At 46.5% G+C, this 24,966-nt stretch overlaps 1 protein-coding gene across 1 annotated transcript in view; it reads left to right on the top strand.

Annotated features, from left to right (window-relative positions):
- The window catches only part of TRAPPC9 (trafficking protein particle complex subunit 9), a 2,581,727-nt gene that overhangs the window by 939,928 nt on the left and 1,616,833 nt on the right, over window positions 1–24,966 (top strand). Inside the window, exon 17 of the mRNA XM_086966259.1 lies at window positions 1,767–1,891. Coding sequence (XP_086822385.1) covers window positions 1,767–1,891 — 125 coding nt within the window. The remainder of the gene's footprint in view (window positions 1–1,766; window positions 1,892–24,966) is intronic.

The following is a 24,966-nucleotide window of genomic DNA, read 5'->3' as shown; positions in this document are numbered from 1 at the left end:
GCCTGCCAAAAGGGGTTATTATGACTAGTGCAATTTGTAGTTAAACCATACACTGCCATGGTGCTGATGGCCGGGCTACAGTCATGTCTATATTGTTACTGCAGTGGTTGGCACAGTGCATACCACAGTCCACTTGCAAGATTTAGCTTACAGGCCCTGGGTACACCTAGACTACCTTTGCCAATCAGGTGTGTACTAATTTCATCATGTTGAAAAAGGAGCAAAAAAACATTACCCCCTGATTAGCATGGATAAAGTGTACAATCTTCTTAGCCAGCAAAAATAAGTTTCAGCACTTAGGCAAAAAAAAAGAAAACTGGATGACACTGCAGAAAGGGAACATTTCCAACATTTGCAAATTTTGAAAGGCCACTAAAACCACAAGAAATGAGTTGAGGAAAAGGCAAAGAAAGTATTAGGTTGCAAATATAGGCAGTTGAAAGGACTGAGTAAGAAAGTGAGGTAAATGTTCTGCATTTCTTAGACACACTAGAATGGCAATGCTTAGTTAATTTGCATCGGTCCTCTGATCTTGTCTGCAACCTGTGCAAAGTTCCTCTATGGTTTAGTGATGCAAAAAGGAGGTACATATATACACACACGACATGCGATATGTAGGTACAGTTGATCCATTGATTAAACCCTTTTGATTCGAAGGTATACCTACTATACATTGGCCCCCTGGAGTGAAGGACGTCTTGGGTAACACATAATTGGACTTTCATATTAAAATGCATTTGACCCTGTATTAAATGCACTTTACCATACGTATTTAAATTGAGGTTCTGTGTTATACAGCTGGATATGAAAAAAGTAGTAAGAGACAGATAAAATCACCCTAGGTACTGTTGGGCTAGTACAGTTACGTTTTGATCACTTCCCATTCTCCTTATCCATCAACACCTCATCGAAAGGCCATATGTAGCACAGATGTGGGTCAAAAAATGAATTGTTAAGTCTGGCTATAGAGACCGTGAGCTCTAGGTAAGGATCTCATGTCATCAATAAAAAGTTCAGCAAGAAGGTGGGGTTTGCATCAGCCCTTTTCACTCATTGGCTTTCTTGTGTTTTCCATGTTTTGCTATTGGCTGCATGGGCAGCCATCAAGGCCATACCATTTTGTGGGTGGTTAGATTTCCCCATTTGTGTTCTCATTAGGTTGTGGATCAAGTAGTCCTACTAATCACCTTTGCAAGGTTTCATGTTTCACTTTCCTGTGGTGAATTATTGCTTGCATTTTTTTTCGGTTCACCTCTGGCTCAGTCTAGGAAAGCTGGTGGCAGGGCATAAAGTCACACCATTATCATCAAACACTTCTATTGACAAAAAGGCAGACCTGTTGACTTTTCCAATGCTTGTTATACTTGGTCACTAAAGAATAGTGATATTTTTCGAAAGTGATTGAAAGCTATTGAAAAACACGTTTTGGTTTTAATGACGTTAGTAATAAAGGTATTTTGCAACACAGAGGTGCGCTGCATTGAAAAAAATGATATCTAATGAAAATATATACCAAATATATAGACTGATTCGAAATTGTGTATTTCACAAACATGAACCATACATTGTTATTTACCTGCAAACATATCAACTTGTAGCTAAACTTACAATTACAGGCTTGACCCCAAATATGCTACAAGTCAGAGAATGGTAGTTGAACCTGTTCCTCTGTAATCAGAGTAAAAAGTGTGATGTACCACGGTGCATTGATGTCCGAAACCTTCTTGTCCAGCTATGAAGTAACGTGCACCTTGCTTTTGTCATAGATGGGATCAGTGTGAGCGGTTTTCCACTCTCCAGTCCTTTCCGGCAGGTTGTCAAACCCAAAGTGGAGAGTAAGCCCATCAATCCATCGGAGAGTAGCAAAGGCGGGGACTTCAGCCATGTAAAGGTAAGTGGCCACGGCCTATGCTTCAGGAGCGCTTGTGATTGTCCACCACAGTCAGACTAAACGGTTACGATACGACTAAAACTGAGCAAAGCATTTGGTGTTTGCTGGATTGAGGCTTAGTGCATAACATGCCATATTAAACAAAAAAGTGGATTGTTATACTGGAGCCTGAAATGTAGCTCGCAGTAGTGAAAATATTTAAATTGTGTGTTTAAAGCATTTGTGTTGCTTTAGTGCATTGCTATTGTGAATAACAGCATCGTGGTGCACTCTGATGTGCTATTGCTTTCTCACCAAACAGCAATGCCTAGTTACTTCCTTGAGCCCAGTAGACATGAGGGGTAGAACGCCTTGAAACTGATGACCACATGAGCCACTAAGGCTACCAACATTCAGTGTCGGTGCCCATCACTCCGGCTGCCTCTGTGGAGCCACCTGTGAAATGGTTTAAGGGGACCACTGCTGCATCCTAAGAGCTATCAGTAACTGGAGTGTACTCCCAATTAAATGCCTCTGCCCCAGCTCCTGTTTCTCAGGTACTTTGGCCGCCCTCCTTGGGATGATGCTCCAACTGATTCTAATGCACGACATCACATTCCGGGGCAGTGTCTTCCACTGTTCTTAATATGTCGGCGGAAGATGCATTATTCTTAGGGCACAAGTCGTAAAAAAAGAAGTGGAGGGACACTGTCACCGTAAGTGACGTCACGACAGGAAGTGACATCACGAAAGGTGCCGAGCTCCTCATCCCAGAGAGGCCAAAAAGTGAAGTCCAGCTGTTTGGCAGGGGGGACGGCGTCCTCCCCGGTAAAATAAGTGGGGGGACGCCATCCACCCGCGTGGTATCCCGACTCAAGCCCTGATCATTCTACTGTGAGGACTTGATTAGAGTTGTGTCCCATAGATGTTATCAGCCAGTGCTGAACCGATTCTATTTGCAGAGATCTTGACTGACTGTAACTGCTATGACCTGCTAGTTGTACCTGGTTGTTCATTATGTAATACTGAACCAGTGCCTCCTGTTGTGATAACCATCATCCTCTAGAGTACACAAACCCTGATATACACTGATGTTGATTCAACTTTTTTACTGTGATGGCTGTAATACTGTTTACCTTGCTTAAAAATCAATACAAATTAGTTACAAAAATTAAATACAAATATCTCAGAGGAAGACAGCACACCACCATTCTTCCTGCCACTGGCCAGCGATATTGACACTAGATTTAAAACAACCATTTTAGCAATCATTGAGTAGTGTGCGGCGTCCCGTGCAATTAATTTCATATTGTAAATAATTGATCCTTTGATTGATGCTCAGAACAGGTGATTATGGTTGTGTTGACCCTTTCCTTTCAGTCACCTGTCGTTCTCTTTGCCCTTAGTAAATAATTAAGGCTCCCTGTTTTCCGTGTTTACTGATTTTTATAGATAAAAACAGACAGAAAACCATGTCTTTTCTTGTCTGTCTTTTTTTAAAAATATGGGTAAAAACGGAAATTGGGTGCTTTTTGAGTGATTCTAAATACACTTTGCCATGACTGCCAGGCCAAAAACTGTGTGGATTGATAGGTAAGGCGGTTACAAAAGAAAGGAATTAGTAAAGAGTTTTCAACAGGAGTAGATGTGCACAAGGCTGATACTGAAATATGCATATTTTCATGTAAGTGCATTGATTTATCTTCTTTGGGTGTCCATATCACTGAAACCTGGCAGGTATTGAAGCATGACTGCATATTTATTGGTTAAAGAAATGTGGAAATATACCAGTTTCAGCTTTACTTTTTCCACAAAATCCATAATAAATATGGATAAATGCAGATAAAGTTGTGAAAACATACATATGGATAAATACAGAAGGAAATGTCACAAAAAATACCATAACACCCAGAGCCATAGTTATATGTACAGTAAGTACCATACTTCAATACTAAGGTAAAGTGAGCAAGACAATGTGAAATACATTTCTGCACTGGTAGAGGAAGAGAATGTTGTTTTCAGGGTTTATCAAATGCTTACATAATTATTAGGTATGCTGGGCACGAAATGCATCATTAATATAGTTGGTAATGCAGCTACTTGTTTATCCCCCTTCATCTAAATTATTTTAATGCTAGATTTGTCTAACTCTGTGGCTTGCCTGTCTCTCCAAGATCAGATGGAAGGCTGGTGGGTTGGTTAGGACTAGGGAGTGTAATTCAGCACCACCTGGTATAACCTTCCACATCCTTCACTAAGATATAGGATTGGCAATTATGGGCCTTGTAATAGGTATGCAACTAGTTTCCCCTTGAGTCTCTAAAAGGGATTTTTGCTTCCTCCACCATGTTGACGTTTTTGCATCATGTTTTGAACTCTACCCATGATGGGTTCTTGTACAATCCAAGTAGATTTCTGACTTTTTGGGCACTCAACATTGGCTTTGCAAAGCTTAACGGGCATTGATTTTCGGAAAAGTAGGAAGACGTACTATATGATGGGTCATTCTTGTTCCGTGAATAGTCACGTGTTATTGGGAAGGTGGTGGTGAGAAACAAATGTGCATGGCTAACATGGCAGTGACTGTTTACTATGTTAGAAGCTTACAGCCTTATTTCACGAGTGATCCAGAGAACTGCCTCGATCACTCCACGCGATGCTCTGTAGCAGACCACTTCAAAGGCCTGTGCATGGCTATAGGGTTTAACTTACCAAAGCAAGAGAGTGGCATACAGCAACCTCAAATCTCTGAGTACCTCCTACATTTCTACGACCAGTCTGCATTGTTTAACTGTGGGATAAAAGAAGTGCCCGAGGTGTACTGTTAGTTGCACTGAAATTAATTAAAGACATACTGTGAATTCAACTGCCAGAGCTATCGTAATTACAACAAGAGCAGATGTGTATATATGTGAGTTGCACATGAATCAACCAGAAGTATCAGTGCTTCCATCCTGGTATTTTCCATCCATCCTGACGCTGATTCCAGTGGGAAAGGAATTTCCTGTGCATCCTGCCTATGGGTGTGAGGAAGCCTGGGCTTCTGTGCTGCTCCTGAAATATGAGTGCTAAGTATTTCTTGTGGCCAGTCCCAAAGAGTCAGAGTGTCTGAAATACACACTACTATGTTCTCTTATTTTTGTCGAAAATAGTTTCCAATCCGTGCCTTCGTTGCCAGGACACCTGGTTGTGTTTGCAGACTTTTACCTTTGGACTCTTACACTGACTGCAACCTTTTGTGAGACTCCATTAGGTTTGTAAGTGTAGAAGAAAGGGTAGCAGTGGCTTCTGATGATCTTTAAAGGAATGGGGTGAAAACCTACCCCCGCTGGCATTGAGCAAGCGGAGGGAATCGGGGGTTTTCTCTTCCCAAGAAACATTTTTAAAAATTAAGTCAAATAATGGATTGTATGATAAATAGGCGTTGGAAGGACACCTCAGAGGCAGGGGCTGCGGTGTTCTGGTCTGTGGGGCCTCAGAGGGATTGGCACAGCTGTCCTGGTCTGTGGGGCCTCAGAGGAAGGGTCACAGCTGTCCTGGTCTGTGGGGCCTCAGAGGGATTGTCACAGAAGTCCTGGTTTGTGGGGCTTTAGGGGGATTGGCGCTGCTGTTCTGGTCTGTGGGGTCTCAGAGGGATTGGCACAGCTGTCCTGGTCTGTGGGGCCTCCGAGAGATTGGCACAGCTGTCCTGGTCTGTGGGGCATCAGAGAGATTGGCACAGCTGTCCTGGTCTGTGGGGCCTCAGATTGGCCCAGCTGTCCTGGTCTGTGGGGCCTCAGAGGGATTGGCACAGCTGTTCTGGTCTGTGGGGCCTCAGATGAAGGGGCGCTGGTCTCCTGGTCTGTGGAGCCTCAGAGGGATTGGCACAGCTGTCCTGGTCTGTGGGGCCTCAGAGGTATTGGCACAGCTGTCCTGGTCTGTGGGGCCTCAGAGGGATTGTCACAGATGTCCTGGTCTGTGGGGCCTCAGAGGGATTGTCACAGATGTCCTGGTCTGTGGGGCCTCAGAGGGATTGTCACAGCTGTCCTGGTCTGTGGAGACTCAGGGGGATTGTCACAGATGTCCTGGTCTGTGGAGACTCAGGGGGATTGGCACAGCGGTCCTGGTCTGTGGAGACTCAGGGGGATTGGCACAGCTGTCCTGGTCTGTGGAGACTCAGGGGGATTGGCACAGCTGTCCTGGTCTGTGGGGCCTCAGAGGGACTGGCACAGCTGTCCTGGTCTGTGGGGCCTCAGAGGGACTGGCACAGCTGTCCTGGTCTGTGAGGCCTCAGAGAGATTGTCACAGATGTCCTGGTCTGTGGGGCCTCAGAGGGATTGTCACAGCTGTCCTGGTCTGTGGAGACTCAGGGGGATTGGCACAGCGGTCCTGGTCTGTGGAGACTCAGGGGGATTGGCACAGCTGTCCTGGTCTGTGGGGCCTCAGAGGGACTGGCACAGCTGTCCTGGTCTGTGAGGCCTCAGAGAGATTGGCACAGCTGTCCTGGTCTGTGGGGCCTCAGATTGGCACAGCTGTCCTGGTCTGTGGGGCCTCAGAGGGATTTGCACAGCTGTCCTGGTCTGTGGAGACTCAGGGGGATTGGCACAGCGGTCCTTGGTCTGTGGAGACTCGGGGGGATTGGCACAGCGGTCCTGGTCTGTGGAGACTCAGGGGGATTGGCACAGCTGTCCTGGTCTGTGGGGCCTCAGAGGGACTGGCAGAGCTGTCCTGGTCTGTGAGGCCTCAGAGAGATTGGCACAGCTGTCCTGGTCTGTGGGGCCTCAGATTGGCACAGCTGTCCTGGTCTGTGGGGCCTCAGAGGGATTTGCACAGCTGTCCTGGTCTGTGGGGTCTCAGAAGGATTGGCACAGCTGTCCTGGTCTGTGGGGCCTCAGATTGGCACAGCTGTCCTGGTCTGTGGGGCCTCAGAGGGATTTGCACAGCTGTCCTGGTCTGTGGGGTCTCAGAAGGATTGTCACGGCTCTCCTGGTTTGTGGGGCCTCAGATGGATTGGCACAGCTGTCCTGGTCTGTGGGGCCTCAGAGGGATTGTCACAGCGGTCCTGGTCTGTGGAGACTCAGGGGGATTGGCACAGCGGTCCTGGTCTGTGGAGACTCAGGGGGATTGGCACAGCGATCCTGGTCTGTGGAGATTCAGGGGGATTGGCGCTGCTGTTCTGGTGTGTGGGGCCTAAAAGGAAGTGTCACAGCTGTCCTGGTCTGTGGGGCTTCAGATGAAGGGGCGCTACTGTCCTGGTCTGTGGGGCCTCAGATGAAGTGGCACAGCTGTCCTGCTCTCTGGGGCCTCAGAGGGATTGGCACAGCTGTCCTGGTCTGTGGGGCCTCAGAGGGATTGGCACAGCTGTCCTGGTCTGTGGGGCCTCCGAGAGATTGTCACAGCGGTCCTGGTCTGTGGGGCCTCAGAGGGATTGTCACAGAGGTCCTGGTCTGTGAGGCCTCAGAGAGATTGTCACAGCGGTCCTGGTCTGTGAGGCCTCAGAGAGATTGTCACAGCGGTCCTGGTCTGTGAGGCCTCAGAGAGATTGTCACAGCGGTCCTGGTCTGTGGGGCCTCAGAGGGATTGGTACAGCTGTCTTGGTCTGTGGGGCCTCCGAGAGATTGTCACAGCGGTCCTGGTCTGTGGGGCCTCAGAGGGATTGGTACAGCGGTCCTGGTCTGTGGGGCCTCAGAGGGATTGTCACAGCTGTCTTGGTCTGTGGGGCCTCCGAGAGATTGTCACAGCGGTCCTGGTCTGTGGGGCCTCAGAGGGATTGTCACAGCGGTCCTGGTCTGTGGGGTCTCAGGGGGATTGGCGCAGCTGTCCTGGTCTGTGAGGCCTCAGAGAGATTGTCACAGCGGTCCTGGTCTGTGAGGCCTCAGAGAGATTGTCACAGCGGTCCTGGTCTGTGGGGCCTCAGCGGGATCGTCACAGCTGTCCTGGTCTGTGGGGCCTCAGAGGGATTGTCACAGATGTCCTGGTCTGTGGGGCCTCAGAGAGATTGGCACAGCGGTCCTGGTCTGTGGGGCCTCAGCGGGATTGTCACAGCTGTCCTGGTCTGTGGGGCCTCAGCGGGATTGTCACAGCTGTCCTGGTCTGTGGGGCCTCAGCGGGATTGTCACAGCTGTCCTGGTCTGTGGGGCCTCAGAGGGATTGTCACAGATGTCCTGGTCTGTGGGGCCTCAGAGGGATTGGCCCAGCGGTCCTGGTCTGTGGGGCCTCAGAGGGATTGGCACAGCTGTCCTGGTCTGTGGGGCCTCAGAGGGATTGGCACAGCTGTCCTGGTCTGTGGGGCCTCAGAGGGATTGGCACAGCGGTCCTGGTCTGTGGGGCCTCAGAGGGATTGGCACAGCGGTCCTGGTCTGTGGGGCCTCAGAGGGATTGGCACAGCGGTCCTGGTCTGTGGGGCCTCAGAGGGATTGGCACAGCGGTCCTGGTCTGTGGGGCCTCAGAGGGATTGGCACAGCGGTCCTGGTCTGTGGGGCCTCAGAGGGATTGGCACAGCTGTCCTGGTCTATGGGGCCTCAGAGGGATTGGCACAGCTGTCCTGGTCTGTGGGGCCTCAGAGGGATTGGCACAGCTGTCCTGGTCTGTGGGGCCTCAGAGGGATTGGCACAGCTGTCCTGGTCTGTGGGATTGGCACAGCTGTCCTGGTCTGTGGGGCCTCAGAGGGATTGGCACAGCGGTCCTGGTCTGTGGGGCCTCAGAGAGATTGTCACAGCTGTCCTGGTCTGTGAGGCCTCAGAGAGATTGTCACAGCTGTCCTGGTCTGTGGGGCCTGAGATGAAGGGGCGCTGCTGTCCTGGTCTGTGGGGCCTGAGATGAAGGGGCGCTGCTGTCCTGGTCTGTGGGGCCTCAGAGGGATTGGCACAGCTGTCCTGGTCTGTGGGGCCTCAGAGGGATTGGCACAGCGGTCCTGGTCTGTGGGGCCTCAGAGGGATTGGCACAGCGGTCCTGGTCTGTGGAGCCTCAGAGGGATTGGCACAGCTGTCCTGGTCTGTGGGGCCTCAGAGGGATTGGCACAGCGGTCCTGGTCTGTGGGGCCTCAGAGAGATTGTCACAGCTGTCCTGGTCTGTGAGGCCTCAGAGAGATTGTCACAGCTGTCCTGGTCTGTGGGGCCTGAGATGAAGGGGCGCTGCTGTCCTGGTCTGTGGGGCCTCAGAGGGATTGTCACAGCTGTCCTGGTCTGTGAGGCCTCAGAGAGATTGTCACAGCTGTCCTGGTCTGTGGGGCCTGAGATGAAGGGGCGCTGCTGTCCTGGTCTGTGGGGCCTGAGATGAAGGGGCGCTGCTGTCCTGGTCTGGGGGCCTCAGATGAAGGGGCGCTGCTGTCCTGGTCTGTGGGGCCTGAGATGAAGGGGCGCTGCTGTCCTGGTCTGTGGGGCCTGAGATGAAGGGGCGCTGCTGTCCTGGTCTGGGGGCCTCAGATGAAGGGGCGCTGCTGTCCTGGTCTGTGGGGCCTGAGATGAAGGGGCGCTGCTGTCCTGGTCTGTGGGGCCTGAGATGAAGGGGCGCTGCTGTCCTGGTCTGGGGGCCTCAGATGAAGGGGCGCTGCTGTCCTGGTCTGTGGGGCCTGAGATGAAGGGGCGCTGCTGTCCTGGTCTGTGGGGCCTGAGATGAAGGGGCGCTGCTGTCCTGGTCTGGGGGCCTCAGATGAAGGGGCGCTGCTGTCCTGGTCTATGGGGCCTCAGAGGGATTGGCACAGCTCTCCTGGTCTGTGGGGCCTCAGATGAAGGGGCGCTGCTGTCCTGGTATGTGGGGCAGAATCATACGCGCTTTTGTTTTCAGGTGTTTTGACAAAGTGCACCAACACCCTGCTCCATTGGGGGGCTCAGCAGACGTCACTGCAGCCCTGCTGTAAGGGGTGCAGCCGAAAGAGGTGGGGGTTGGGGGGGCAGTACCGCTGCTATTGCTTTGAAGCTGCTGACAAGCCCCACTGTTGGAAAGGGGTACCCTCCAACATGTATCAACTGCCTGCCCGTGTGTTCTGTTAGAAAGCCAGACATAATAACAATAATATACCGTTTTTCCAGCGCCTTCTAGCCCCTTCTGGCATTTCTAAGCATTGTAGATGATCCGTGTTAGTGTGACAGGTTCAGGTACATGTTGCAGGCACGTGACCGTGGCACTTCCTGGTTGAAAGTGTGCGCCTGCGCACATAAGTCCTGCATGGTTCTCTGAAAAGCTTAGAACTGCTGATTCTTCCCTGTGTGGTCTGTGGTGTACCACATCCCCCACAGACACAGTGTGTGCATGCATGTCAGCTAGCCCATTCTGCATGCATCCCATGCTCCCGTGTGCTGTGCGCCTCGTACTGATACCAGCTAATGAACAATGTCCCCGTCTCATTCCATAGGCATTAAAAGGTGTCTTTAAAATGTTTCAAAAGTGCCCACTCAGGAGTTTCTTCCGCCGCTCCTCCGAGCTCCATTGATGGGGCCTGGCCGCGGCCACATCGAACGATGCACGGTGAATAGGGATCATTAACTCTTGAAAGAAAACCTGCACATCAGGACACTCAGCAAAGATGGCCTTTGAAACGGGAGATGCGAGATCCAAGGGCACAATGGGTTTCTGTTCTTGATCTGAAAAGATAAACCAGCGCTTCTCTTTTGTTTAATCTTGACACTATATAAGCGCTCTTAGAATGTGGTATAGAGGACAAGATGTATAGCAAGCTGACTGTCCTCACTGGGTTGAAAGTAGACCGCATCATATCATACATCTTTTGCATGTGGGTGCACCGGGGCACATACTCCTTGTGGGAGCGTTTTTTTGTCTGCTGGCCCCGGGCTCCTCTCCTCTTCTGGCGCTCTCTGCCCTCCAACTTGTGGTCATCTTTTTGTCAGCATTTCTGCACCCTTGCATCCTAAAATTGCAGGTATAGTGTGACTGACATTGCAGGCCCTGATTGGTCCCGGTGATGTGATGTGTCGTGCTGTACGTGTCGCCTTGGCGAACCTTACGACGTGAGATTCGGGAGGGGGGGGTCTTAATTGTCCAAACAATCACCAAAGTGAATCCAGTTAAAAAATATAATGTGACACGTAGTGTGGCTATGAAGGATGCAACTCAAGGGGGTCTGTATTTACTACAGTGATCTTAATTTAGCTTTCCATTTTATTTTGTTTACTCTGTCTTTCAAGAGGCCTGTATGTATGTATGTATGTTTGGATGAATGTGGTATTTGTATAGCACGGACTTGGCGAAATAGGCAGCGGAGCACTGTACTGGGTCAAAGATTAGCAGTAAGGTAGGTGGTGTGTGTAGTGTTAATGCCCTGTGATGTGGTGTCCTGAAAGAGGTGAGTCTTCCAAGTCTCTCCTAAATTGGAGCAGAGTTGGGTCGTCCTATGGTTACGGGATGTTGTTCCAGATCCAGAGTGCATAGATGGAAAAGGCCTGCTGCCTTGTTTCTTTTTGCACACTAAGGGCCTGATTGCGATCCGGTTTGGAAAGCATTCCCGCCTAGAGCTTGATTACGATACGGTTAGGAAGGCCTCCTAACATCATTTGCTCATTCCAAATCGGAATGGGGAACGTGCCTTCCTGACCGAGGGCAAGATTATGATGCGGCCAGAAACACAACCTTCCATAGAAGTCAATGGGAGTCCAACCAAATCGTATCTGAAAGCATCCGGATGCATCATACTCGGCAGGTCGGACTCTCCCGATCCGAGTAGTTCGGGAACCATTTCCAAACCGATTAGATTGGGACGATTTCCTAACCGCATCAGAAACAGGCCCTTAGTCTCCTTTCTTGAGATGTCCTGGCTGCGGATGGCCGAGAACCACCCGAGCTGGCGAAGAAGCTGGTCAAGATGACTGTACTGTAAATGCCAGTGTCCTACCAAACAATGAAGTTTGATTTAGGAAAAATCAATCAAACAAATTTAAATATATCTGGATCTACACTGATTTCAAGCTAGGTACCCTCTCTCTGGCTATAGATTCAACTTTCACTTTTTTTTTCTTTTTTAACAGCCGCTCTACTCCTAAGAAATACGACGCTGCACACACACACGGGAGAAACGCTGACATTTAGTGTGTAAGAGTTATTTTCACTTTTACGCTATTGGGGGGGAGGGAGTATTTACTTGATAGCTACTGTATTTGGAAACAGTTACATGGAGAAACGGTTCCGTAGCCGCGCAAGGGCGCGAGGAAGACATTTTATTGTTAATGGCTGGCAGCGGAGAGGCTGACGGCCTTTTAAAATGATGTCACGAGCCGGCGTCCTTTTTCTGCGCAATAAAGATTTTATTGGCTCTTAAAGAACCAAAAAACAATGAACACAGCAAGTGGTGCTATCGACTGCTTCTATCGCAAACACCCTCATACTTATTTAACAAGCAATGGCCATGCCAATAGTTTTGACTTTTGTATAGTTCAGAGATTTTATAAAGATTTGGAAGCACACACAGACCAGAGTTACTGTGTAGGTGGCACAAATGAAAATGTCCATCATATGGGAACTAAGAAAAAAAATGAGCAGCACAGTGAACACTTACCTGAGAAACACAGTATTTACAGCATCGGAGCAGCACACTTCCCCCAAGCAAGCGTGGGTTGTACCAGTGCAAGCCTCTGTAAACTCACACAGATTATACAAGACAAACGGGGTCTACCCTGACTAATATCATCACAAGGGGACGGGGCAACCAGCAACATATCAAACTCAACAAAAATGGCATTAGTAGAATAAATATATCTATTCATTATTGCAACCCTTGCTTTACAGAGCAATGGAGGAGAGTGACAATCGGAATTTTTCAGTTATTTATTACTTTAATTTATATCTGAGGAAAAAACCAATTAAATTACAAATACCCTTTATATATCCTCTTAAGATAGAATGATCAAACCCAATCACATCTCACTTCTAAAAAAAATATAAAGACCCAACATGTAGAACAAATGAAAACCCCACAACAAAGAAAGCAAGCCTGAGGCCCTAAGGCTCACTCAGATGTAAAGGAAGTTACGCCCCCTTGGTGTTTCATAGTAACATTTTCCATTCATAATATGTGTGGCCGCACACATGATCTGCATAGACTGGTGCTCGCTGTGGTCCAGCAGGGGTGCTTGCTGGAGTTTATCAACTCGCTGCCACGCCCTCACCTACAACCATCTACGGCTGCTAAAGAAGGACAAGCAGGCACTCCTAGCCAAAGGAGCCATTGAGTTGGTACCACCACACTGGCACAGCAAAGGAGCATCTCTGTACGGACAGGACCCTGCGACGAATACTAGACCTCCGGACACTAAGCCACTAGATTGTGTTGGAGCACTATGTCGCAGGACGTCATCCCGCTGTTCAAGAAAGTAGATCACACAGTGGCCCTCGGCTTCAGGCACCCCCACGATTCCATATATCCAGCTCATCACTGCTATCTGCCCTTTGTGGTAAATAGCCAGCACTACTTGTTCAAAGTTCTAGCCTTCAGGATCACTACAGCCCAAAGGTGTTCACAACATGTCTAGTGGTAGTGGCTGCGCACCTCTGCAGAAGCGCCATATCCATCTTTCCTTATCTGGATGGTGGGCTGATGAAGAGCAGCAATGATGAGAAATGCCTAGCACACACTCAGCCAGTTGTGGTGGTTTTACATATGTTAACCTCTACCGTCAATGGCAACAAAAAAAATCCTGGATGGTAATGAGGCTGTTGGGGACGTAGCAGTATCATGCTGAAACCTACACAGTCACCCCTTGCAAAAGTTTTTAGCAAGGCAGTGATCACAAGTAGAGGGTCCCTGGGAAGATCTAGTGTTGGTACAGTCCAGGACTCAGCGCACCTTCCTCTGGTGGAAGAACAAGAACCAGTTGTTGGGCCGCCTTTTCGAGACCCTCTTGTGCAGGTGACCATTACCATTGTCGTCTCGTATGGGGTGGGGAGCACATCTCAACGCATGCAAGGCACCTGAAAACCATAACAGGAGAGTTATCGTATCAGTTTCCCTTTTTACCTTAACCAAAGTATTGAGTTGCTTATTTTCTTGCTGCACACAGACTCAGTGGCAGAAAGGGCATTACACACATTAGATGTCAAGAGAGCACTTGTACTGCTTTGACAGAACCAAATCCATCCATAAGACAAGGTAAGTACTTGTGGTTTTTGCAAAGCCTCACACGGGAAACCCCATTTACAAAGAAAGATGTTGAAAGGATGGATAGAAGCCATCAGGTATAACATAAGTAGAGGTTTATTGGGTAAGTTACAGGATGGTTGTTCATCAGTTCAGCTGTTAAGAGGCCCCACCAGGAGCAGCATCCTTGCTGCTCAGCCCACTCTCTCTGTCATTCCTCAAGTCCACCAGGCACACCAACATTCTACTCAGTCATCAGGCATTCCAACATTCCACACACACACTCATGCATACAGGCTGAGCAGCCGGAAATCCAAGTACAACACAAGAATTGATAGACTTTTTAAAATTGATTTTTGTGGTACAGAATTAAAAGTGTAGAGTCAAAACTAACAGAACAAAATGGTTATTAATTACATGCAGCGTACAATCAGCTCCAGTGAAAGTGTTAGGAAAAGATATGCAGGTATTGGTAATGCACTCTCCCCCAGACCAGCAGCGGCTTCCATATGAGCCATCCCTGAGTGTCTGATTTTGTGCCCTCCCTCACAACCAGGCCTTGAGCTGTGCAACAGGTGGCGCTGCATCACTATAGTTCGCCTCCAGGAGTATAGTACATTATGCGGTCATGATTAGCAAGAAGATTTTCAGAGGGCTCCAGACATCCCTGGGATGGCTGTCTGCAGGAACATTATGGCGTATACATCGAATTGCTCAGTGCAGTATATTAGGGATTCAATCTAGTTCTTGTATTTTTGGGATCTCCCACGACCCCCGCAGCAGGCCACCAGTCTCTTAGCCTGCACTAGGGCCAGAGCAGTGTATCATCTATGAGATGTTGGGATATCCCATACCCATCCCATCCCATCAGATCACACCTCTGGTCCCTAAGCACCTCAAAGTCAATCATGGAGGAAAGTGCAGTCAAGACTTCCACCCAATAAGCACAAACAGCGGAGCAAGACCAGGCCAAGTGGGGAGATTGGGCACTGTTGGCTGCATCTAGCACATTTTGAACCATTCTGTAGGCCATATCTATGCAGAGATTTGGGGATGAGGTACGTGCGTTACAAAATCTCTCCTCGGGGACCCCATACTCATTTGTGCACAGCAGAAGGTCCACATTTCCTCAGGTATCACAAGCCCCATCTCCTCCACACACCTGACTCGCACAATGTATGCCAGCGCTGTAGTGTCTTCCAGTGCTGTGTGATATAGTTTAGAGATTAACAGTGCCGTTGACGTGCCTGTACGAAGTGTGTCCAGTGCCCTGCATGTCACTTGCTCTGCTAGGTACCTAGATGTGAACGCCCTTAGCGAGCTCTTCAAAGACATCCAAAAGGGTTCACTGTGTGGCCAGCAAAGTCATCTAGTCCTACCAATGTCTTGATAACATATCAGTCGCCCTGGTTCACTCTCCCTTTAGTGTGGAGTTGGTATAGTGTATAGCCCGTAACTGTGGGTGATGATGAATTGGCAGGGAGGGACAGTACAGGGCCTCTCATCCCATTCTTTTTGCTACAGGGCCCAGGCCCTCAGTGAGCAACAGATGGATTCTTAAATGTATTTAAGCATCCTATGCTAAGGCCAAGCATACACTACATTTGCTACCTAGGGCACACTCCATGTACAACAAGCATTGCTAAAGCAATGCTTTAAGTCGAGACCTAAGAATGGTGCCCCCATGTCTTTCCTTGCAAACGTCCAGGCATTTTGTAAGGCTACTATGTTACATGATCACCATAACACTGGTTCACTAAACACTGCTGAATTGAATGGACCTTCAAGCCCGCAAGCAGGCTCTAGTTTGCAAAACAGAGCTAAGAACAGTGTTTGAAACATCTGCATCATCCACTCGCTAGCCACCTTTTGAAGAGAGGGAAAGGCTTACACTCTATGCATATCATGTGTGCAGCCACACATTATTTCAAAAGATTTTATTAGAAGAAGTTTTTACAAAACAGTACAGATTAAGCAGATCGAACGCAATACTGGTAAAAGGAAAATGTTACTCTGTACCATCTGTTAGAGGGAGTGCATAGTGCTGTAGATTCACATACACCCGCTATCTCTTCCAGAAAAGCTGGAGATGATCACAGATGTATTCGTTATGGTTATGTTCCACAGTGCACAGTATATACTTCTCTGTCTTCTACACAACAGTCCACTTACAATACTTACCCGCTGAGTGGAAAACAATCTGATGTGGAGTCTTTGCCCTGGTGCATTGTGGGCTAAAGGTGGAGTCATAACGGGTCTAGTGACTCAAAAAACAACTTTGAAGAAAAACAATTAGCAAATCTCACCCAACACTAGATGGTAGGAGCATGTGAATCTACAGCATACAAAGAGATAGTTACTGGGTAAGTAACATTTTCCTTTCCACATTAATATTCCCAAGATCAAGAACTCAAATTCACTCCATAAAAAGGGCACGAGTTCATTAAAAATTCAACTCCTTCCTTCAACATGTGTTTTGTTACAAAACATCTAGTTTCAAGGAATTTCATAAGGGCGGAAAGTAATAAATACATATGATTATTATAAATATTTACATTAGCTAATAACGTTTTTCTTCTTTTTCCGAACTAATAGACTAGATTGAGTGATGTCTAAAAGTTGACCAATATCACCCAAATGTTGATCAGCAAATTGAATACATACTACCACCTTTAGAGGGAAAAGGCTTATGTTAAAGTAAAGCTTGGTTTTCAGCCTATGTATTTATCTTACGTAAATATCGGAGTGTCTGAGTAAGCGGTGAATGAAACACGGATATCTTCTTAAGGAGTAGGAGAATTAAGGGTAGTGGAGATTGGGGTGCTGGTTTCAGGGGTGGGTAGATCCAGGGTGTCTGGTTAAACAGCAGGTCGACCTGGGATGCCTGATAGAACAGTGGGTACTGTGGGGCTTTGCAATTAAGCTGTAGCTATGTAAGTGTTTAGTTATAAAGTAAGTGAACCCAGGTGTTAACACTTGCGTGTGCCAAATTTGCAAGAGTACCACAAACCAGGCAAATGATTCTAATGTAGATGTGTCCGTAGGCGTTTGTCATGTCCGGCAGGTCCTAGGGCCTCGTTGACCAGCGTGCGAAATGCATTGGATCTTGTTCTATTCGTGCTCCTCGCTATCTTTAGTTATATATGGCTGTCCTGCCTTTTAATTGTATGATTGCATCCTGTTGGGTGGGATAGGAACACTAAATCTTATTCCCAGATGCACCTGCTGTGCTTTAAATGTTCATACATTATACAGAGTGCTGTTTAATTAAATAAAAAATATATCGCCTGCTCGCTGAGCCGAGACATTATTTTCTTGCCTGTGCAATAACAAGCTGTCAGCAAAATATGATCTGCGCCGCCCTCGACAGTTTTGCGCAGGATCTGTAAGCCAGTTGCTGAAGGAAAGTATGGGGTTTTGATTCACATGCTGCACAGATCTTATTCTTTAGATATTAGTTACTTTTTGTATGCTCTGTGGTCTTCGTGTGTGGTAATAGAACAATGGATTTTTAATGTGGTTTGTAATATATCAGAGGAGTTATCTGCATGCCTCTCCACTCTCAAGAGACCAGGACATTTTTAGTTCCGCCTTCACAGAATAAATGTATGGTCTGGCGGGCTTTAGCGGCAAACACTGCCTAAGTGAGTGTATTGCGGGGGTAGGCTGAGGAGCCTTGAGCAGCCGCACACACTGTGAGTATCACCTATGCAGAGGTGAAAGTCTTTGCAAATTCCAAAATCATCAACTGTGTCCAATAAAAATGCCACTGCTTCTACCCAGTTAGAAATGTTATATTTAAAAAATAATGAACAGAAATTAATTCTAAAAGGGGACATAAAAAACAAACTAATAAAATATGAGTTATATCTGCTGTAACCTTTAGTCCACAGGTATAATGACGATTATGTTCTTTATTTTTTGGATAATTATGGAAAATGCCAAAGTTTTTAAATACTAGGCCATATGCGAAGAATCTATAACCTGCAACTTCCTATTGGGAGTCCTGACAGGTAAGGGGAGGATTGGAAGCTGCCTAGTCAATATTTAAAATAACATACTACTATGAAACTAAATGCACCTGAAGGCAAAAATCCTACTCTTAGTTTCGTCCACATTAACATTTAGTTTGTTCTCTATACACTCATTAACCAGGCATCTATTTCATGCTGCAGATCTATAGAAGTATAGTCCATATTTATTAAAACATCAGAAAGGAGACAATAAACTGTGTTAGACGCCATTTTGAGAGAAAACTAATTCGTTTTCTGGAAAGATGAAAGTAGTTTGCCCAAGAATAAACTACAAAAGTTTGAAACTAATATTCCTGCCCTGCTTAATTTAAATATTAAGAGGGATACGTATTGATAGTCTACTTTCCTGGTTGACCTTATCTTGGGCTCAATTGTTGTTATGCAACTGCTTCACTATGGCCCGCTAACCCAGGACGTATGCCCCAAGATATAAAAAAAATTGCTACAGGATTACTCTGTCAACACAGTCAACAGCTGCTTAGAGTGGATGAAGCATCAACAGAGCGCCCCTGTAGATTGGATAGCAGTTTGAGCTAAAGACCAAGGTGCTAACAGTGATCCGTTATAGAATTATTCAGACAAAACGCTCTTTGCACCCTGTAGGACTATGGTAGCTTCCACTGCCCAAACTTCACCTTTTTTTAAAATTGGTTTTATGACTGCCCTTTTTTTAAAAAAATGGTTTTATGACCGCCCTTTCCGTGTCTCTGGGATCTTTGTGCAGGGCTGGAAAGAGTAGAGGGGAAGTCTGAAGATTACCCTCCAGCAAGAGTTGGGCTAGCTGGGGGATAGTGTACTACCTGAGAGTTTTAGTTGAGAGGAAGTTGAGAGGAGGTTGAAACTTGCAGACGCCTTAGGTTACGGCAAGCATCTGAAGCTTCCCATTTGATGCTTTCAAAATGATCAGTCGCACTGAACTTAACAATCTACCCAGAGCCCTTCCAGAATCTACACAGAATGATGAGCAAACCGAGGCGTTTCACCACACCAGCGGCATACATAAACTGTGGTGGTAGGTTTAGTTATAGCACACCAATAGGCCAAAGGCTAGGTAACAGTCACAAGTCTACCATGCATATCTCTTGTCTAGGACATGCTTTTTGAGTTCCGGTACAAGGTGGCACATTGTTCTAGAATGAATAAATGATCGAAAATACTTGTATGTGGAGCCTTCGAAATGCCCTGTTATAGTACCATTGTGTGGTGTTCGGCAACAGCGATGAGCTTTTATACGATCACGTTTAGTTGCACTTACAACGCTGAAGAAAGTGCTGTTGCTCTTCCCTGTCCTGTCAAGCTCCTGTAGACTGTGAATGAACTCTTAAGTAATGCGCAAGACAGCAGCAGGATTCACTGATGCTGGGCTCTGAATGTGGAGAATCCAGGCACTTTTAGAAAGGTGGCCTTTCCTGAAGTGAAAACTTTAAAGGTGTTCTTTAAGAGAGTGCCTTGACATTATTCCACCACAGCAAGGGACGAAAAGCCAGATGTACACAATCTTTCCATGGGTTCAGACCCTGCAAGTTTTAAAGTCACAGATTTTTTGCAGCTGTAGTTGGGTTTTCTACACAGCACAAAAACTATTTTAGGAGTCAGGAAAGGTTTTCTGATTTGGACTTTGAAGAGACCACCCTCTGCCACCAGGGTGAGTTAAGCTTGTTAAGAATTGTTGAGCCAAGACTTTTTAAATATGTTTTGCAAACCTGGTGTTCACATTCCAACAGCAAGAGCAGGTTTTGGCTCAATAAAAGATCCAGACTTACATCATACGTTTGTATGCCTTAAGGGGAGTCCTAAAGTAATAAGCCGGGAGATAAGATGGATATGATTGTCCCGACTCCCTTTTGTTGCACTGCAGAATCATGTATGTTAAGGTACTCTGTTGGGTAATTGTACCATGCTCAAACAGCACACTAAATACACATTTTCATAAATAAATACAACTTTTCACAGCATGCACTGGAGGTTTGAGGGGGCAGGGAGAGTACCTACTGCGGATGAAGGTATGCTTGCTGGGTATGCAACCACGCCCTGAAGGCCTACTGCTTGGCTTGGATCTTCTGGGAAATAGTTGGTACAGGTCTTGCAACCTATTGTCCTGTGGTGAGACAAGCAACATACATGTATTAAGTGGTGCCAACCATTTTTGATGGTTTTTTCCACATGCACCAGATTTAACTTAGGAAAGGTTTTTTAGGCTGTAGTCGACCAAAGGTACGCCCAGTGAAGCTATTTTTTTTATGGCCCGCTGTGAAACCAGTTCTAGAACAATCGCGTACAGCACTCTAATCTGACGGACAACTTAAACGTCTCTCCCTCCGCACCAGCTGCGTATGCAGGAATCTGACGAAAGATCTGCCAGTCAGCACTGTGCAGATTGGATCATTATCTAATTGAACATTAATATTTATATGCTCGTTGATTTGGATATGCATGAACTATGCATATGGCCATTAAATCAACGGTTCCACAATATATCACCGTCAGCAAATTACATCTGTGCGGTTGAAATCCATTTAATGTACAGTTAATTCCGAAGCTGGGGGCTCAGAAGACACATTATTGAGCCAGCTGAAGTAGAGTTGATGAAGAGGAAAGGGGAAGATTAATGGCATAAAAAGCAATTAGAGTGCATCGCTCAGGATCTGACATTTTTGAGGAGGCTAATATTTTGGCTGCCGCAATAGCTTGCGGGTAACTTGCTGGCATGATTTGTTGAATGAGCACCAGGGAGGAAGTGGTGAGGTCCACAGCCTTGGTTTCCAAAGCTTCACTCTTACTGTATGTTGTACGGTATAACGCGGTTGTCCATTGTATATCCAAAAAGGCAGCATCCATGCCCGACTTTCAAAATAACTTTATCAGTTTCTTCCATAATATCTATTGCATGTACATTTATCTCATGAGCATGTCCTTCTAATCTGTCATGGATCCTACTTTGAACACCTCAGCGAAAAAACTTTGAAGTCTTTCATCAGTCTCTTTGATCAAAATTGGTTGCTTCATTCATTTAGCAAACTTCAAAGTAATAGATTGTTGTGTATTAAAAAGTTTGTTAACAGAGGCGGTCTTGGGAAATTGTTCTGCAATTAAAGTAACAGTGAGCTTCTAAAAAATAATCTTATGAGGTGGCAGAATCTAATTTGGGATCACTGTCCTTGGTGCTCCTGAGCGTTCTTCTGATTTGGGAGATTTTCCAATTTTAATGTATTATTTAAACATAATAAAGCACTGGCGCATCATAGCGGCGCTCCACCTGCTCTGGGATGTTTCCTACGAGCGTGGGAGGAAAGTAATGAAAAGGAGAATATGCACCCACCCAGAATTAGATTTAGTTAATTTGTTTTTCCTGTCTTGAAATAGTTTGCATGCAATTTTCAGTCAAATCATTAATTTTCCTTTCTCTGATTGAAGCAGTCATTAGCGCTTTGCCAGAAGAGCTTCAGCCTTTTCCTACGTGATCTGGCTCAGCGGGAGAGCAATAGTTGAAGTAACTAATAATGAAGATTTATTTTGATACAATATTTGATATCCCGCTTCGGCCGTTTCGAAGCAGGTAGACGGCAGGTGTCAAGGTTTCGCAGTTAAATAGTACTCGATTAACAGACTAAAGACAGCGTTGGACTTGCAGAGAAAGTTCTATTCTGATAGTTCTTTGAAGTGTTTGCTGCTCAGAAGTGGTAAATAAAAGTAATATGCATAATGCTAGCCTCCTGTCTTGCCATAAAATCGATCTGGTGACCTTCTGATTTCGCAATTGTCAATGATGAGCTTTCAACTCACAGGACCTACTTCCAACTTTTGGCGAAGAGCCCTTTGGGACTCGGCTGACAGGGTTCTTAGGTGAGTCAAAAGTCAACTGTTTTGAGCTGTAAACAGAATCTTATAAAGTGATTGGCCTATTAATAGGAATTTTTAGACAAGTAAATGGAGGATTCGAGGGGCTAGCCTGTTTTAAATACTCCCAGCCCCTAGTTTCAGTGTCTGGTTAAAACATGAAACTCCCTCCATGCTTTGAAACTGCCTAAAAATTGCTTTCTGGCCATGCCCTACCCCCTCTTCCTCCTATGGTCCGTGAATGGCGTTTGTCTACATAGGATTGTAAGAGGCTAAAAAAAACACAGAGTGTACGAGGCTGCAGCTGGGGACCCCTGAGGTGTTTTGAATACAGGTCTTTGGGAAACACTTCCCATCCAGTTTCCAAACCTAGGAGAATTTAACCCCTGCAGAAGACTTGTATATCTTTGGAAAAGGACCAAGAACTGTCTGTTCTATCAGTGACGTGAAAAGTAGGGTTGACAACGGTGAGAGTAGCTGGGAAGAGCATGAGACTATGTTTTAGCATACAACGTATACTTCTGTGTGAAGAAACAGCTTAATAATGAGGATACTAGTTTTATAAAGTGCCTCTTCCTAACCATGCAGCTAAAAGACACATTGTCAGAATGATCAAGAGTTTGGTCTCGCTTTAGTGCAGGCAAGTCCAGCGTCCAGGAGTGCTGGATCAACACCAGATTTTCAGTGTAACAGACTATGTAAATACATTTCCTATACATACACTGTATTATAATTTATCTAGCTTGTATATCCTGAAAGTCTTGCGCAAAAACACAGCCTTGATGGACTGGATTTTGAAATGCGTATTTGTAAGAAAGGGATCATTAGTTGTGCAGGATATGAATCCAAGTAATTGGTCAATAGTTGTCTCTTTCCTGGGAACCAGGCACCCTATTGTAGTGCTTGACTCTCTCAGGGTAGCGAAGCACGGCCGTCCAAGGCCTACTCAGAGGAGGGGGTGTGGGCTAGTAATCTCCATCCACTGAATCTCAACAACAACATTCAATCAATCATTGTCCAGTCAGTGATTGTTCTTTAGAAATGGAAAAGTAAATTTAATACACACCCCCTACTAGCTATTACGTACGATTTGGAAATATATACATAACTTAGATAGAAATTCCTTTGGTGACATTCTGAAATCACATTTGACCCATAGTGAGTCCTGAAATCCATAATCATGATATACCCTCACAATATAAGGGGGTGCCATTTTAAATATAGCAGGCCTTGTAGGTTTGTCAATGGTCACTACTTCAATATATAAGGCAAGCCTACTGGCTTTATCACAGGGTCAACGCACTGATACATAAAGCAAGCCTATTGACTTTGTGAAGGGGTCACCACATTAATAGTGCATGTTAGTACCACCAATGGAAACAAATCCATTCATTATTAATAAAAGCATTGCAATGTTTACCAATTTTAGAAATAACCAATCTTTATCTAAACTAACTAAGATCAAAAAAACTAAAAAACAACATACATGAACAGAGATGTCACATTTTAAAGGTTTATGCAAGCTAGTTACTAGAGCTCTATAGATGCGTTGATTTTTGGCACATAATACCTTTGATGCGTCAAAATCCGAGACGAAAACGGATGCAAAGGAGGGAAGCGTCAGAAAACCCAAGTGATGTACCAAAAATTCCGAAAGCGGCTCATTACTGTGGCGTGATGCGCTGGAAACTTGGCACCCAGATGAAATAGATGGAAAATCCAGACACTCTGGGGTTGATGCGGTGGCAGCGAAACAGGAGCTCCTTCGATTCTTCCAGCCGCAAGTAGGTAATGCGTCGATTGCCTCAGCCGCACAGCAGGCCTGCGTCGGAGTTGGAGCATGGGTCTTGGACGTCAGAGACACAGTGCTCTAGATTCGGGATGAGGTGGTTCTTCCAGCCGTGAACAGGCACTGCGTCAATTTCTTGATAGACACTTGAGATAAAGCATTGTAAATTTGAATAACATGTGCCAGGCCCTCTCAATAACACATTCAGACCACATAAAATGCAGCCAGAGGACCGACCACTAGCTGTCTCTGCACTCCAGAGCTGTAGAGCATTGAGCCCCAGCTCTGAGAAGGCTAGAAGGCTTGGAATCAGCACACACCTCTCTGGGGTCATAAATTACACACCACAGGAGACGAAGGGTACGTTTTTTAAACATATCTAAGAGGGGGAGCTGCTGCAGTCTCTCCCTTCCAACATGCAGAAAAGCTGTTGGTGGTGCCCAGTCTCTTCTGAGTGCATCACAAGGAAGAAAAATATTCAGATAGGCCCTTGTGGGGAATTATGGAGCACTCAAGCCATGAAAAGGTGAATATTGTATATGTGGGTTTTCATGGCCGGCTGCGATCTGCAGTATTTCTACTTTCCCTATATTTCATTTTGGTAACCTGGTCTCACATGGGGCACCCACAAATACAGCCAGTTTTTTTGGCAAAGGGCAGTTCAGGGAGCCCACTCCCATGCTGTCTGACCGGCTTCTCTGCCGGCCTGCACACTCTGTGCCAACCCGGGAGCCGGCAGGTTCCTTCTCCCGTGTTTACTGGGACACGCGCCCCTTCCAGACAAAGGCATGCAGGGGGTTAGGCCGCAGACATCTTTCACACTCCCAGGGTTTTGTTCTGCTGTCGTGCGTTCCTGTCTAATTCTTTTGTTCCTGGATAATGTGGTCCCCTTGGACAATATTAATTTCCTGTGGGGATGAGTTCCCTGTGGCCATATGAGTGCTTGGGAATGTACCCCAGCCGTGGCCCCACAGATGGGGCAAAGCACCGCAGCACAGAGCGCCCACTCGTGCTCTGCATGGCTGTATGACAGCTTGAGGAAGGGGCTCCATGCATGCCCATGTTACATGAAGTTAAAATAAGTACAGTTGTGACTAGCCTGGCCCACCCCAGGGGTAATGTCAAGGAATTGTGGTGGAGCGCACCACGCTAGTCATCAGTTTTCCATGTTTAAATGGGAAATCTTCAAAGGTTCCTATCTCGAGCCTCAGTGGACAGATTTTTTGAAACAGAGCTGATTTTGCTCCTGGTAGTGACCGCTAGCCATCGGGAGCATTTTCAGCAGGCCTACTGACCTCCAAGGGGCACACTTTGTGGGGCGCTGGTTTCACTAGCTCCCTGCACCAGCATTCCTCTCTACCTTGCTCTCCAC

This window comes from Lissotriton vulgaris, chromosome 4_1 (assembly GCF_964263255.1).
Source record: "Lissotriton vulgaris chromosome 4_1, aLisVul1.2, whole genome shotgun sequence".
Classification (NCBI taxonomy): Eukaryota; Metazoa; Chordata; class Amphibia; order Caudata; family Salamandridae; genus Lissotriton; species Lissotriton vulgaris.
This window is presented reverse-complemented; position numbering and strand designations above follow the sequence as displayed.